Genomic DNA, 14333 nt, shown 5'->3' on the forward strand with positions numbered 1-14333 from the left:
AGTTCCTATTTTTAAGTTTAAAAGTACAGCCCCCAAAATTAAAAGTCCAATTAATTATTTTTTACACTTCAAAGTATTCTTCTGGGATGTTTGTATCTGGTGCACAAGTGTGCTCTGTCCAGAGGAGAAATGGATCAGCAACAGGCCAGTTCAAGGGAAGAGAAATACAAAAAGTAAATATCCAGAAAGTAGAAGTTTCCACTGGCAGAGGCTGTTGTGTCATGTAACTTCATTTGCTGGATACAAGCTGCCCATCGTGCACCAGAAATGTTCTTCCCAAGCAGGATGCACGTCTGCCTGCCCTGCATGAGCTTCCCAGGGCATGTGTGGCCAAGGAGGCAGATGCTCAGATTAATTTTGGACTTGCTGCAAGACCCCACTCTTGAAGTACTGTTTAAAAATGTTAGTGTGATGAAAAGTGAGAAGCCAAAACTCCAGAAATCCAGGTGGAACCCACAATACTGAGGAGTTAAAGGATGTTTGGTCCATAGGCCTTCCAGAGAGGAGCCAGAGAAGGAGAGGGGCTTGGCTTCTCTCCAAAAGCTTTTGCAGACACTTTGTGTTTTTAAACATTACTGGCTGTTGTTGAGGGTCAGTGGGACAATGTGGTAACTGTTACATCTTTATTCTTTCTAGCTTCATCACATTCCGCTCTTGTGCATATCTGGACAAGAAGCACACAGTTTTTGGAAGGTAAGTGAAGGATATTTTGGGCAGCAGCATAACAGACATTCTCCCTTGTATGTCTGAAGCCTAAACAGAAGAATCTAGTGACTCTTGTAATTGAACTGGAGCAAAATCCCAGCTCACAATCCAGTTCTCCTGGTCATGAGTAGGTGGGCAACATTGCACCAATGCCAGTCAGCAGACCCTGCCTTTTTTCCTCCTTCCATCGCTGTAAGTTGCCTCACTTCCCTTCTGTGGGTGGCCCTCCAGGAGTCACGAGCAAAGTAATCACCATCATGTAATGAACCATGCTGATATTTGTGCATGTTAATTGCTGGGACACAAGAGATTAGCTCTTCAATACTGCTTTCATCCTCTTATGAGCCATCAAGTGAAAAATTAGTCATGAACAGGACTGTTCATCAGGCATAGAGCTTCTTCATAGATGAGGTCTTTTGGCCCTTCTTATTCTTTTTTATTTTATTCTTCTTTTCTTTTGTTCCTGACAATGGTATAAAATCTGTATATTTATGGACACATATATAAAGATACTACCAATGCCCAGTCCGTGAGAGAAATTAATTCCATATAAAGAAGTCTCTTCTGAAAGTCTTTTCCAGTGAAGTCTTCACATGATAAAGTTTAAGGTATTTATTGAAGAAGAAATTACAAAATCTTTGTTATGATTTGCTCTTTGCTTCCTCTGCTGCAGGTACTTGGTATTTACCAAGTCAAGCAGAGCTGTTCTCAGACATCTCTTGTGCATGGCAGGAGTGGGAATGTTGCTAGCGTGCTGCACTGGGAGTTCCTGAGAATCTTACAATCTTTTTTACTTGTAGATTTGGGGTTTTATTCCTTTAATGGTTCTATTCATTTGGAAGTTGGCAATGGAAAATAGAACCATGTGCTGTTTACTTTGATTGAATGTCATGCTGTACAGTGAATTGTGCCGTACAGTGGAAGTGATATATTTAATCCATCTTCCCTGCTTGCAACTTTTTGAGGCAGAAACTACTTCATTTTAATGGCACTTAATTTTAGTGCTGTTAGTTCCAATACTGATTCTTCAATAATTGCACTCTTGGAAATGTATTTCTTTTTTCTTTCTCAGGTTTGTCCTAGAAAAATTCAAAGTTCCCTTGTCCTTCCATGAAAGCAGATAAATAAAGTGAATTCTAATACTAAAAGCTGAGAGTCAGTAATTCTTGGTGGAGTTACCTTATCCAGATCTTAGGACTATTTCACTTCAGCAACAATTTGAGTCCACCTTGCAAAAACCCCTTCAAATCCCCTACAGTAATGCTGTTAGCCTGAGCTGGCCACCTCATCAAGTAATGTCTGTGTTAGGACAGCTCAGCTGAAAATGTGCCTGGTCTTCAGTTCTGGGTGCAGCCTGGCCTCAGTGAGCATCCTGGGTAGTCCTCCAGTGTCTTTGCTGTGTTTCCCCAGGTAAATACTTAGTCCAGGTAAATCTGGTTAAGCATATATAGCAGAGATGTTTGCAGTTTTAGCAAAGACTGTCTTAATTTGTGAATTGTCTTTGCTGTAACAGAAGTCTGAGCTTAGTTGCCAGAGTGGAGAAGTGGTGCTGCTTATATTTTTAGCTGAAATACAAGGAAAAAGTTTATAAAAAGTGTTGGTTTAGAATAATATTTGGCTTCTTGCATGAAAACTGAGTGACATCTTCATATGGACACATAGCAGGGAAATTTTACTCTGATCTGTCTTGCATGTAAATGAAGATCAATTCAAAGAAGGTAAAAATTAAGATGCTGGGACATATGTATCCTAGTCAGTCTGTATTAATTTACAAGTTGAATTATTGAATAATTGAATTTACCTACAAATTTAATAATAAAAGGTTGATATGTTTAACTCTTAAGATCTGTATTTTGTCATCAACATCCATCAGCTGTTTTTACCTGCATTGTTTTTAAAAGTCATAAAAGCCAGAAGATGCCAGAGATTGTACCCCCAGTAAAACTCCAACTTCAGTTTGCTATTTTAGGTCCTGGGTGATTCCAGGATTTGGTGACTATATCTGAGCTGATTGTAGCACAATAATATCTGGGAAGCATATCTAGGAATAATATCAAGGTTTAAGAGCAGAATGAACCCATGGTATCAGGATTCTTTGTTTCCATCAGTGTTTAATTGTATTCTTAAATGGATGCTTACTGGCCTGCTGTGACTTTCATATAGATTTGAGGATTATTTATTTCAGTTAATATAAAAACCTAAATACTCTGATTGGAACTCTACTCTCAGCTACTCCTGCATGACTCTGCTCCATGTTAGTGTCACACAGGTGTCTTGGAGAGCACAGTTTGACCTATTTGTAATTTGTATAGAAGTTTCCAGTAGGCTTTCCATACTTAGGAGAACAAAAAAGAGTGAAAGGGCAACCATTCCCTACTCCTTTCTCTGTTTCTTTGGTCCTTTGTGGGATGCAAAATTGAAAAGTTCCTTTTCTGGAAATGCATCTTATTCATGTCCCCACTGGTCTGAAACACAATTTTTCTGTAGGAGAATCTATCAGTGCCCACACCTGGGCAGTGGGACAGTGAAGAAGTGATGTGTGTCTGCCTTGGTGCACTGGAATTTTCATGTCTCAGGAGAAAGGTGTGGCTGGAGGACAGGGAAGGGCTCATCACGATTGTGCTGCTCACCGTGGCAGTGATGAGGATGCTGGTACTGAAAAGAAAGGAGATAATCTGGTATGGCTGGGGAGCCAAAACAGAGAGTGAGAGCAGAATATCTTCCCTTGGAGGTGTGTTGCAGGCTGCATGGATTTCCTGCTCCAACAGAGCTGCCTAGATTAAATTAGTAATTACCATTTCTAGTAATTACTATTTCTTCTGACTTAGAGAATGAGGTAATTAACATGAAAACCAACTGGTGGTTTTTGTGGGCTTTTAGCTTGCTGGTAAGAGGTTTAATTTAGAAGCTGAGATAATATAAAGCAACTGATATGCCTTTGCAGAGAGGGGATGAGAAGCATTTGTAGGGGGCTGCTGCCTGGGGAGGGTCCTGCCTGCTGCTGCCCTGGGCTCTGTGCCTGAGTCTCCTTCCTACCCATGCTCCAAGCAGGGCCTTGGCTGTGCTGTGACCTGCAGGGGCTACAGGAACACTACAGCCAAAACAGCAGATAAGCTTAGGTTCCTGTTTGGTGTTCTTTATGAAATTTAGGTGCAAGCATATCCCATCCATGTTGCTGTTATGTTTCCTGTTGCAGTGGTTCACAGCTCTCGTGGATCAGAGATCTGGTGTATTTGCCCTTTATTAGTAGAAATAGCAACACTCTCTGTCCCTGAAAACTGTGTAAGTAGAAAATAGATTGCATATAGATACAGGGAAATTGTGACAGTTACCCGTTTCAACCTACCTTCCACCACCTTTGGAAAAAGGAAAAAATGAAATTGCTTCATCGATGTTTTTTGGGAGCCTGTTCCAAAGCTAAAGGAACATATAAAAATGTGCATGTTTAAAATAGTAGTGGAAAGTGATCAACAGAAGGAGAAAAATGCTTCCAGAATTTTGGGTGAGATTTAGGACAAGCAGAGCATGGTGGGCTTGAAAACAAGGGCATGTTGCAAATACATGATGTGATGTAATGCGATAAAACGAAGGGCAATAAAGGGAGCAGAGAGAAAAGTGTTGTGGTCAGAGTGGCAAAGCTGGAAATTATCTGTACAGCAGTTCTGTGTGTTTATTAGAGCATCACTTGTGTTTGTCAAGAGCTGAGAAAAGAATGTGGCAACTGAGACAGGAAATGAATATGTCAAGGACATACTCTTTTGTATGAGGCTGTACATATTTGCTTACATGCTTAACTTCTGCTGTCTCTCGAGGTTTCTGCTGCTCATTCTTCAATTCTCTTGTTCCCAGAAATAATGAACAAGGTGGTTTGGGAAACCTCAGGCTTGGTCAGACTGGAGGCATCAGTCAATAGCGGACATGCATTCAGCTTATTCTTCTCTTTTCTTCCCTTCTCTCCTTGCCAGATGCTTTTGTGGAAAAGACTTCTTCCCTTGGATCAATATCACTCTGTATTAAGTATTCCTTAACCTATTTAATGCTTTCTACTGCAATTCTGTGGACTGGGGCAATGAAAGTAACTCTTGTCCTCTAAAATAATTAGCTACGTAAAGCAACTACCAGGCATTATTCAGTTACCCAGGTACTGTTATATAACACATCATCTGTTTCCACTTGCAACATTCCCTGTAAGATTTGAATCAGTGAATCCCAGTTGCTTCTAAGCTGGAAAAGTCGTGTTCTTGTGGCTCTTCTGCTTTAGTACATGTGAAGATTGGAGAAACTGTGTGACAGCAGAAGAGCCAATTCTGTGTAGGGAGACTGACCTAATTTTGCACTGCAGAGTCTGCTCCCCAGACACCAGAACAGGAGCAAAGGGCAAGGTGGGGAGATGAGCCAGGCCTCCCAGTGGAAGCCATGGCTGCACATGAGTACTGGGCTGTTGGAGCTGCATGAGGGCTGCTGTCGTTTCCAAAACAGTTGTATGATCTCTGAAGAGGGACCTGTGCCAAGACAGGGAAGTCCTTTCATGCCAGGTTCATCTGTTGAGTCTAGTTTCAATAAGCTCTTTTCCAAGTTGTTTTATTTTTTCAGCACCCTTTATTACCGTGTCTCGCCTGCTAGATTAAGCCCTTATCTAGCTGAGAGATGGAGACATTTTGGCTGCATCCTTGTTGCACATTTGAATTGCTCACTCCATTGCAGATTGGGTGTATGCATAGAAAACATTTTGTCCTGAGTGTACGTGTTTGTGCACATATGTGTTGTTCCCTCTGTGTGTGTATATAAATGTGTGTTCTCCTTTTTATAAAAATAACCTTTGGGGCAGAATGTGTTTACAAAAGAGCAATTTTTCTTTCTGTTTTATGTTTGTATTTTAAAGCTTGTTTTAAAAAAAAGTCCAGACATTGTTCTTCTATCATCTTCTGACCAGGAAACTCTATCATGTTGGCTCACTGCCATCCCTAGTGTTGCAGAAGGCTTAATTTCTATAATTCTTCCAAACAAAAGTATGAGGAATAGATTCATGTGTGAATGTCTCTGGGCCTGCAGGGGAGATGCAGTTTTCTTTGGCGTAGCATTAACTGATGTACAGTGAGACTTTCATTGGCATATTGCAAATGGATAAAGCCTGCTCCGGATGTTTCACTTCTTCATCATGCAAAGGCATTGGCAGTGGTTTTGAAGCAAGGTTACTAGTTTACATAAAGGAGCCTTAACAGGAAGTAAGATTTTAATAACACAACTATGTGAAATGCAAAGATTTCCAGTGCTAACTTAGCCAGCTTTCAAGAAAATAGAATTGCATGAGTAAGGGCACATTTTTGTTTTCATTCCTATGCTAACAGAAAAAAAAAACCATAAATGTACCTGCCTTGTCGTTCATGCTTAAATGTAATGCAACATTTATCAAGCTCCTCTAAAAATACAAGCTGTCTCAGGGTTGCTGAGCTAAATATATAGTTGAGATCATAATTTCTGTTCAGCATCTACTGGAAGCACACAGCAAGCTCTCAATTCCACTGGTTGTTCTGATGTGAATGGTGTCTTGAAAGTGTCACTCTTTTCACTCTAGGGTGTCATCTGAACACCTTTCTAAACCTCAGTCAGTTTAGGACAAAGCATGTATGACACCTTATAAAAGGAATAGAGCCAAAAGCAGTGGAAAAGGTTAAATTTGTTTATGCCCTTCTCCCTTCCCTGCCATGCTGGGTCCCAGCTTGGCATAAGTGATATTGCACAAGACCAGACAACACAGTGTGAACAGTCGCTGTCTGTGCCACACGTTTAGCACATGTCAAGACTATAAAGGGATATGAGTCTGAATTTCTGGAGTCTGCATTTTCTTTTACTGAAAATTATGTACAGATTTCCTTGAATATTAGAATAATATTAAGTAGTAGCTCACTTTTTAGAGGATTTTTAAATGTTTTTATGTACTGATCTGGTGGTCTTCTCTACATATAATTTATTTGGGCTTTTTTCTTGGCCCAAAATATGTGCTGTTGGACAGGCAAAGAATCCCAAAAACTTCTCTGGTGTGTTGGTTTCCTCATTCACTGAGGAGCAGTTGCTGTGAGGGATGCCAGTGCATGGGCTTTGATACATTATATCTCATCAAACTGATTTTTAGTGCTGCAATGTAATGTAATGAGATTTGACAATAACAACATGTAACATTTCAAGGGCCTGCGTATACCTTGTCTCTCTTAGATCAGAGGAAAGCTTGCAAAAGCCTTTACAGTTTGGAATATTCAATTTCTTTTGCATCCAGCTCTGACTGCCAGGTTAGTGTGTTGTTCAGTTTTTACTGGATGGGTGCTGTTTGCAAGCAGACCTTGTCCTTTTGGATGTTAATTTTTAGTGGTCATATACCAGCCTCAGCTGGGCCTGACCCTGACAAAGCTCCCAAGTGCTCCCTGAACAAAAGTGACTTGTAGATTATTTTCTGTCCTTCTGGTCAGAGCTCTGTCCTCTGAGCTGGTGGTTTGTATTCAAATTAGTTTTTTGTTTTTTTTTTAATCAGTATTACAGCGGTGTCTTTATAAAGACAAAAATATTTATTGAGAGCTGACTGTGCTGACAGTGTAGTACACAGAGATACTCTGTGCAAAATGTTGGAGAATGCGAGGGAGAGAAAAGGAAGCAATTTTCCATTTGAGAGACAAGAAGTGAAGAAGAAAAGATAATGACATGCTCTGCAGGCATAACAACTTTGTCTTCTTCCCCCTTAGCCCTTAAGAGTCATGTCAAAATAGACTATTTAGGTCATTTACTGATGACCTGTGAATGCCATGTCTATTGCAGCCTTTCAAAATGTACAAATGACAAAATATTACCTATAAAGTTTAATTAGCAAAGCAACTGAAGATCTGGTAGCATCAGTAAAATGCATTAGGGCTAATATTGTGGGAGGTCTAGCTATGGGCTAAGGGATTACTCAGCTGAGATTGCCAGTGCACAGCTGATCTGGCCATTTCAAATTATCAGAAAGCTAATTAAATGAAAACATACAAGCAGATAATGAGCGAGCTGTTGGCTAGCAAATCCTCCAATATTAAATCAGAAGTTTCCTTTGGGGCAGTTAAAATATAGTGAATATATCTTGGGCTGGGTGTTAATCACCAGTGTTATAAGTGAATCTGATATTGGCCTGGAGAGAGATTTTAAAATTGAGTTTTTGCTATGAACTTTCCAAAGTTCATACAGGGTCCTCAAGCCCTGTGCAGCCTCCCCCAGTCTGCTCCCTCCAGTCAGAAATGACTGAGACTGTTCTAGCCTGCATCCATGGGTTTTAATTGCACCTAAAAGTCACAGCCTTATTACAGAATATCAGCAGGCCCTTGGGGAATAGAGTTTGGAGCAGCACTGAAACATGAGCAAGCACAGCTGTGCTGGGGCAGGTGTGGAACACCCTCTCTATCTCAGTTCATTCTCTGTGGTGGGGTCTGTCCTTTTGGTTGTGGTTACAGCCTGTCCCAGCCCACGGGGTGGCACTGAGGGCACTGGGGAGTGCTGTAGGAAGTGTATTTCTCCATTGGATCATCTGATACCGTGGCAGATGAGAGTCAGAGGCCTCTCCTGGTGCTGGACAGGCAGACTGCCATGCTGGGACTGGACAGATGTCTTTGAGGGTGAAATACTCTGGTACGAGTGTATAAAGTGTATAAAGGTAACTGTGAATATCATGTGTATTTTGGTCAAGGCATTACTTATTTCTTTGCTATGAAAGCAGAGTTACGTGATAAAATGCTCTACATATTCCTCCAGTTTGGTATCCTTTTTTCCCACCAGCTTAATTTAATTTGATTTTCCCCCATTTCATCTGCCTATCCCTTGCCAGCCTACCTGTGCTGGTGCTGTAGTCTCAATCAGGCTTCAAAACAGTTACCCCCCTGTAGAAGCTGGGTGATTGCTGGCTCTTGGCTTGCCCTGTCCCATGGGCAGCCTTGGACTCCTCAGTGGCCAATTCCTGCCCCTGCTTCTGATCTCCTGGTCCCAAACTCCCCTGGCTCCTGGAGCAGTGCTTTTGAGAATTACAGCTGCTTCTCATTGTCCCACAGCTGTTAGTATGGGCTGTATTTTTGGTTCCTGGCCATGTGGCTTAGCTCTATTAAAACAGATGTTGTCCAGCTACAGCCTGCTTTGCTAATGGATCTGCACCACTTGGCATCAACAGCTTGTCTTCCTCTTTATTTACTGCTCTTCTAAGAATAACTGTTTTCAAATTTAATTGTGGATGATGAGGTGGATAAAAATGTTAAATACCCTGAGACCAAGAGCTGATCTCAGCAGGACCCCTCTGAAGACATACTGACTCAGTGGTTCCTGTTTAAAATTAGATTTTGACACCTGTCAGCCAATTTTTTATTTAATGTGTACTGTATCCACTTCATATCATTCTGGTTCCTCAATCAAAATATCAGCCGCCTTCCAGAAGTCTGTTCCGTGGACACTGTTATCCCTGTTAACCACATCTGTTGTCCCAAAGATAGAAGGTTGTTTGACAGACACTGTTTTCCACAAAACCTTGTTGATTGCTGTTACTTATTTCCTTTCTTTCTTAATCATGTCCTGTCTCCGCTATTCCATTATTTTGCTGGGATAAATGACAGGATGACAGGATTATAATTATCTGGGTTTCCCCATTTATCCTTTCTAAATATGCTTTTCTAGAACGTTCCCATTGTTCCACACTTCTTTTGAAAATAAACATGCGACAGTCCAGAAAGCCTTCAGCCTTAAACATTTTCAAGCAACTGTTTGAACATGTTGACTTGAAAAGTGAGAAGCCAGGCTTCTCTAAGGCCCTCCTAGGTGAAAACTGCTTTGGGAAGTGTCCTGGCCTTACCCTGTGGCTGTGACTTGATGCTCTGCTGCCTTCCCAGAGCCTTCATGAGCTCACAGTCATGTTCTCCTGGAGGAATGCTGTGCTTTCAGTGTTAGTGGCGTTAGTGCAGACAGCTCTGCCACTGCTCTCCTGTGCTGCTGTAGTTACCATTCTCTTCCTGATAACACTCTTAGGTCTCATAGACAGTTTGAAAACAAAGAAGAAGAAAAGACTTGTTCATCTGGCTGGTTTGTGTGGCTTCCAGGTTTTGGGCTTTGCTTTGCCTCTGAGTGTTGCACTTTTCCATGTTCTGTTTAATTTTAAATTCAAATCCCATATTTGAGGAAAAAAATCTTATCTTCCACTCTGAATGACATTATCTTAGGTCTTCCAAACACAGTTGCTGACTCCTCTCTCCCCAGACATGATGATTTAAAAAACTGCTAGAGTAATGGGCATAAATGAGACACATTAAAGGTAAGGGTGTAGGAATATTTTGAGTATGCTGTGACAACTGGATAACATGTCTTTCCTCTTTTAGGGTGGTTGGTGGCTTTGAAACTCTGACTGCTATGGAGAATGTGGAAAGTGACCCAAAAACAGACCGTCCCAAGGTGTGTGTGAAGCAGTGGGGGTAGTGGCCTCACATGGCAGTGCTGGTCACTCTCCTGACACTTCTTGAAACCAAAATAGGGGGAGATGACACAACTTAATCAGCAGATGGAATTACTGTTCTTCTCTTCTGCTTCCAGGAGGAAATAAGAATTGAGACAACAACCGTTTTTGTTGATCCCTATGAAGAGGCAGATGCACAGGTGAGGTTGCTTGGTTGGTTGAGAATATTTTTTTGAAAGGCCAAAGCTTTTCTGGGGAGAATTTTGCAACTTAATGCCTTTTCTTTGCACACGGGCAGCTCCCTGGTCCATCTGATTGCCAGCTAAGATTAAGCAGCTGCCATTCAACATCGCCTTTTTGCCAGGATCCCAATTGTTCTTTCAGTGAAGAGTTACTCTTGTAACTGAGTTTGGCACAGCTCCCAGTCCATCAGGCTTCTGATGGTTTCCTTTCAAATATCCCCAGTAGCTGTGGGTGGCTGCAGGTGAGGAGTCTTGCTATAATGGCTGCAGAGAGCCTGTTTGTAGTGGCCCTTGAGGGCTGTCTCCTAAAGCCTGCCCTGAAATCTCAGCGGTGCTGATTGCTGGTTTAGAGTGCTTTAAAGCTTCAAAGAATTGTAGACATTTTGTCCTTATTCTGCACTATCTCTTGCAACAGATTGCATCCTTTGCTTCCCACAGGTCGCTGCTGAAAGAGAGAAGTTCCAGCAGGAAGAAGAAGCAGCCAAAATAAAGGCTGAAGTGGTCCCACCAAAGAAAGAGGTTCAGACTCCTAAAACTTACCGGCAGGGGATTGGAAAATACATCAACATGGCTGCAGCGTGAGTTCCCTGTCCTCTGATTTTTGCTGAATATTTTAGGTGCCTTCCCTGCTGGATGGTAGCCCTGTCCAGTGCCATTGTTCAGATGTTTGTTTTGGGCCAGCAAAGACACCCTCATGTAGTCCTAAGAGTCAAGAGTTCACTTCTGTTGTTTTTCAAGGCCATACATTAACTGAGCTTCTCTTTTAGCCCTTGAACATGACCAAGTTGGTCTTTAAAAGCATTTGCTGAATGTAGGTACATCAGAACTGTAGATATATTTCCAGAACTCAGAAGTCTTTAAGGAACTGTACTGTGTCACTTCTACTCCATCTTTTATCCTCTTCCTTTTCTGAAGCTATTTCTGAAGGCCATGGTCCCACAGATGTTTCTCTTTTAGCAACTTCTGCCCTGCACAAAGTAGCTGCCCCAGCCCTCCGTCAGTTTGCTGGTCTAGTTCCCTGTTCAGCCACACAAACAGCACAGAATCCTGGCTGAGCAGCAGCTTAGCATGTGTTTTGGAAAAATTAAAATAAATGCCTTCCACTTGATTTTTAACAGACTTCTCTAAAAGCATTTGCAAAAATGCTGTTGCCTGTCTGCTACATAAAGGCCTGTATTTATGCATACACAGATCTGGGCAGCCATTTAATCAGCTTGTGTGTGCCTCTGTGACTTACAGGCATTTGCATAACTGTGAGAACAGAAATACGTCCAGATAGGTCAGTTTAGTGTGTCAGTAAAATTTTTCAGTTGCAGAATATTGTGTGTCCCTTAAAATACTATGTCCAGCTTAAAACTGCTGACACACTGCACTCTTATTTACAGAGGAAATCCAGCAGTTGTGGCTCTGTGGAAAAGACCAGGTAGTATAGAAAGGACCTTCAGTCATTGTAGCCTGCTCTGGCAGATTTAAGGTTTGGTGTTCTCCCTATCAGCTACTTATATCTGACAATAAAACTACAGCACATGAGCTGGTGGCACAGCATTCCCTGGGGCTGCAAGCTCTGTTCAAGAGAGGCTGATAATAATAGCAGCAACTGCAACAGGCTGGGCTCAAGGAACAGGAAAGATCGGAAGAGCTTTCCCAGCTGCTTTATACCTAATTCCCTATAAATCTTTTTGCTGCCACAAGTGCAGGTGAGAAGGTGTGGGAAAAACTCATGGCTCGTGTTCTCCTGACCATGCTAAAAAGGTACAGCTGTTAAATCTTCAGCTCTGGCCTGGAGAACTTTCTGTGCTTTGAATATGTTCCTGGGAGGGTTCAAAGCCTGATCCAAACCATCCCAATGGACTCATATTCCCTCTTTTTGGGCATGCCAAAGACTCCCAACCCCTGCAGTCCCCATGCTGGCATGGAGCTTGCACTCCTGTCTAGTTGACAAGGGATGGGCTGGCTCCAGTATAGGTGGTGCTGGGAGAGAACAGGCAGAACAGGCATCCAAGCTGCCCTGGTCCCACTGGCAGTAAAGACTCCCTCAGAGTTGTTTTCATTCTGGCTGCAGGAAGCGCAGCATGGAGGATGATGGGCCTTCAACCAGCACAGCTGTGAAGAAAGAGAAGAAGAGCACAGGCTTCGGGGACTTCAGCTCCTGGTAGCAGCATGGGGAGCCCAGCACTGGGGCAGCACAGCACAAACAGGAGCCTCCCACGTGGCCCCAGAGAGCCCAAAAGACAGTCTGTCCTGGGGAGGGAAGGCACCAGCCTGCCCTTCCACTGGCAGAGAAAACTGCTGCTTTGTTGAGGCTGGTTAATGTGGCTTTGTTTTCTAGAGAGCACATTCCCCCACTGCATCTTCCTCGAAGGCTGTTTTGTTGTTGTTTTGCACAGCAGGGAGCAGGCAGCCCAGCTCCCCAGGGATCAGCTGGAGCCTTTCTCTGCGTGGCTGGCAGCAGACCAGGCAGAGCCCAGCCTTGCAGGGCACTACTGCAGTGAACAGCTACAGTGGTGAAAGAGCTCCTTTTACAGGTAATCGTTCCCAGACCAGCCAAGTGTGCTAAGCGAGGGAATGAATTAATGTGCTGGGAAGCTCCTGTGCTGCTGGAGAGCTCTGTGGAAGCGCTTCAGCCTGTCCTGCCCTTACCTTCCAGCTTTCTCCTGCTGCTTCTCAACAAGGACCAATTTTGTCTGGACTGACTGCTGTCATCTGAAGGGCCTTGCTCACTCCAAACAAGCCCTCTCTGTACCCAATAAAGCCTCCAACAGCCTGGGAAGCTGCAAATCTACATGGGGAGCCCGGGACAGCTGCACCACTTACTCCTCCCAGTGGTTGCCCTTCCCTGAGCCACTGGACAGCCAGAGGTGCCAGGATGCACCAGTTCAGACCTGCCCTCAGGTGCCAGAAACTACAGCCTTGAGCAACTGAGCAGGAATAGAAACAACTCTTTTGTTTGTTTTTTTTTTTTTTTTTCACACCCATCCCTAAAGCCTGGTCCTTGCAGGATAATGCACCCCCATAGTCTGCTCCGATGTCAGGCTTCCCATCACTAGGAAAAACAACATAATGTAGCTGACAGGCATCTCAGATATTTTCATTAAGTAACCACAAATTATTAGGAATCTTAATAAAGGCCTTATGGGGTAAAGATATATCAGCCTGTGAAATTTTAATCCCAAAGAATCTGTGTGTTACCATAACTTAGACATAGCAGGCTAGATCTTGAATATCACTTTTCAGTTCATCTTAGGTGTTTTCAGATAAGAGAAATGCCCTCCCTACCTCCTTTGTGGCTGAGGAGAAAATTTTGTAATCCCCTTTGGAACAATACATTTGTATCGGTGGTTTCATTCTTTAAGAAAATACTCCATTTGTAGGAAATTGCTGTAAAAACTTTTGGAAATATTTTGCATTAAATGCTTTTATTTTCTTTTGAGTGCTTGACTTTGACTGTTCAACTGTTATTTCCAAGATCGCAGCATTGCAAACTTGATTGTTTTACAAGGAAATGATTCATTCCTGCTTTTTAAGATGCTCATAAGGAATTGTGGGATCTCTGCGGATATGATTACATCTTTGTTAAATTATAGGAAGTTCAAACTAATTTGAAAGAATAATAGGGGGAGTTTATTTTGCAAATGTTTAAGTTTGAAATAACACATGTTTGATTACTGGAATGGGGGATTTGATGGTACTTTCCTAAAGCTGAGTTTCTTCTGTCTTATGGGAACCTCTTGATGGCTGGCTCTTTCATGATAAATTGTTATTGATCCCCTTTACCTAACTCATACTTCAGCACACTTTTGAGTAGTCAAGTTCACAACATTGTTAGAGCTGGGATAGGCAATTTTATGAATCCATAAGGATAAAATGCTGGTTTTGTACTAGATTAAAATGGAGATTATTATGAAAGGAAGGAGATTTTGATTACAAGGAAGGCAGCAAAG

At 42.3% G+C, this 14333-nt stretch overlaps 1 protein-coding gene across 1 annotated transcript in view; it reads left to right on the top strand.

The window, feature by feature from the left end:
* Positions 1-13822, top strand: part of PPIL2 (peptidylprolyl isomerase like 2) — a 67712-nt gene extending 53890 nt beyond the window's left edge. Inside the window, exons 16-20 of the mRNA XM_053959679.1 lie at positions 637-693; positions 10077-10149; positions 10288-10350; positions 10831-10970; positions 12455-13822. Of these exons, the coding sequence (XP_053815654.1) occupies positions 637-693; positions 10077-10149; positions 10288-10350; positions 10831-10970; positions 12455-12548 (427 nt within the window). The 3' untranslated portion in view covers positions 12549-13822. The remainder of the gene's footprint in view (positions 1-636; positions 694-10076; positions 10150-10287; positions 10351-10830; positions 10971-12454) is intronic.
* Positions 13823-14333: the final 511 nt, after the last annotated feature.

This window comes from Vidua chalybeata, chromosome 18 (assembly GCF_026979565.1).
Source record: "Vidua chalybeata isolate OUT-0048 chromosome 18, bVidCha1 merged haplotype, whole genome shotgun sequence".
Lineage (NCBI taxonomy): Eukaryota > Metazoa > Chordata > Aves > Passeriformes > Viduidae > Vidua > Vidua chalybeata.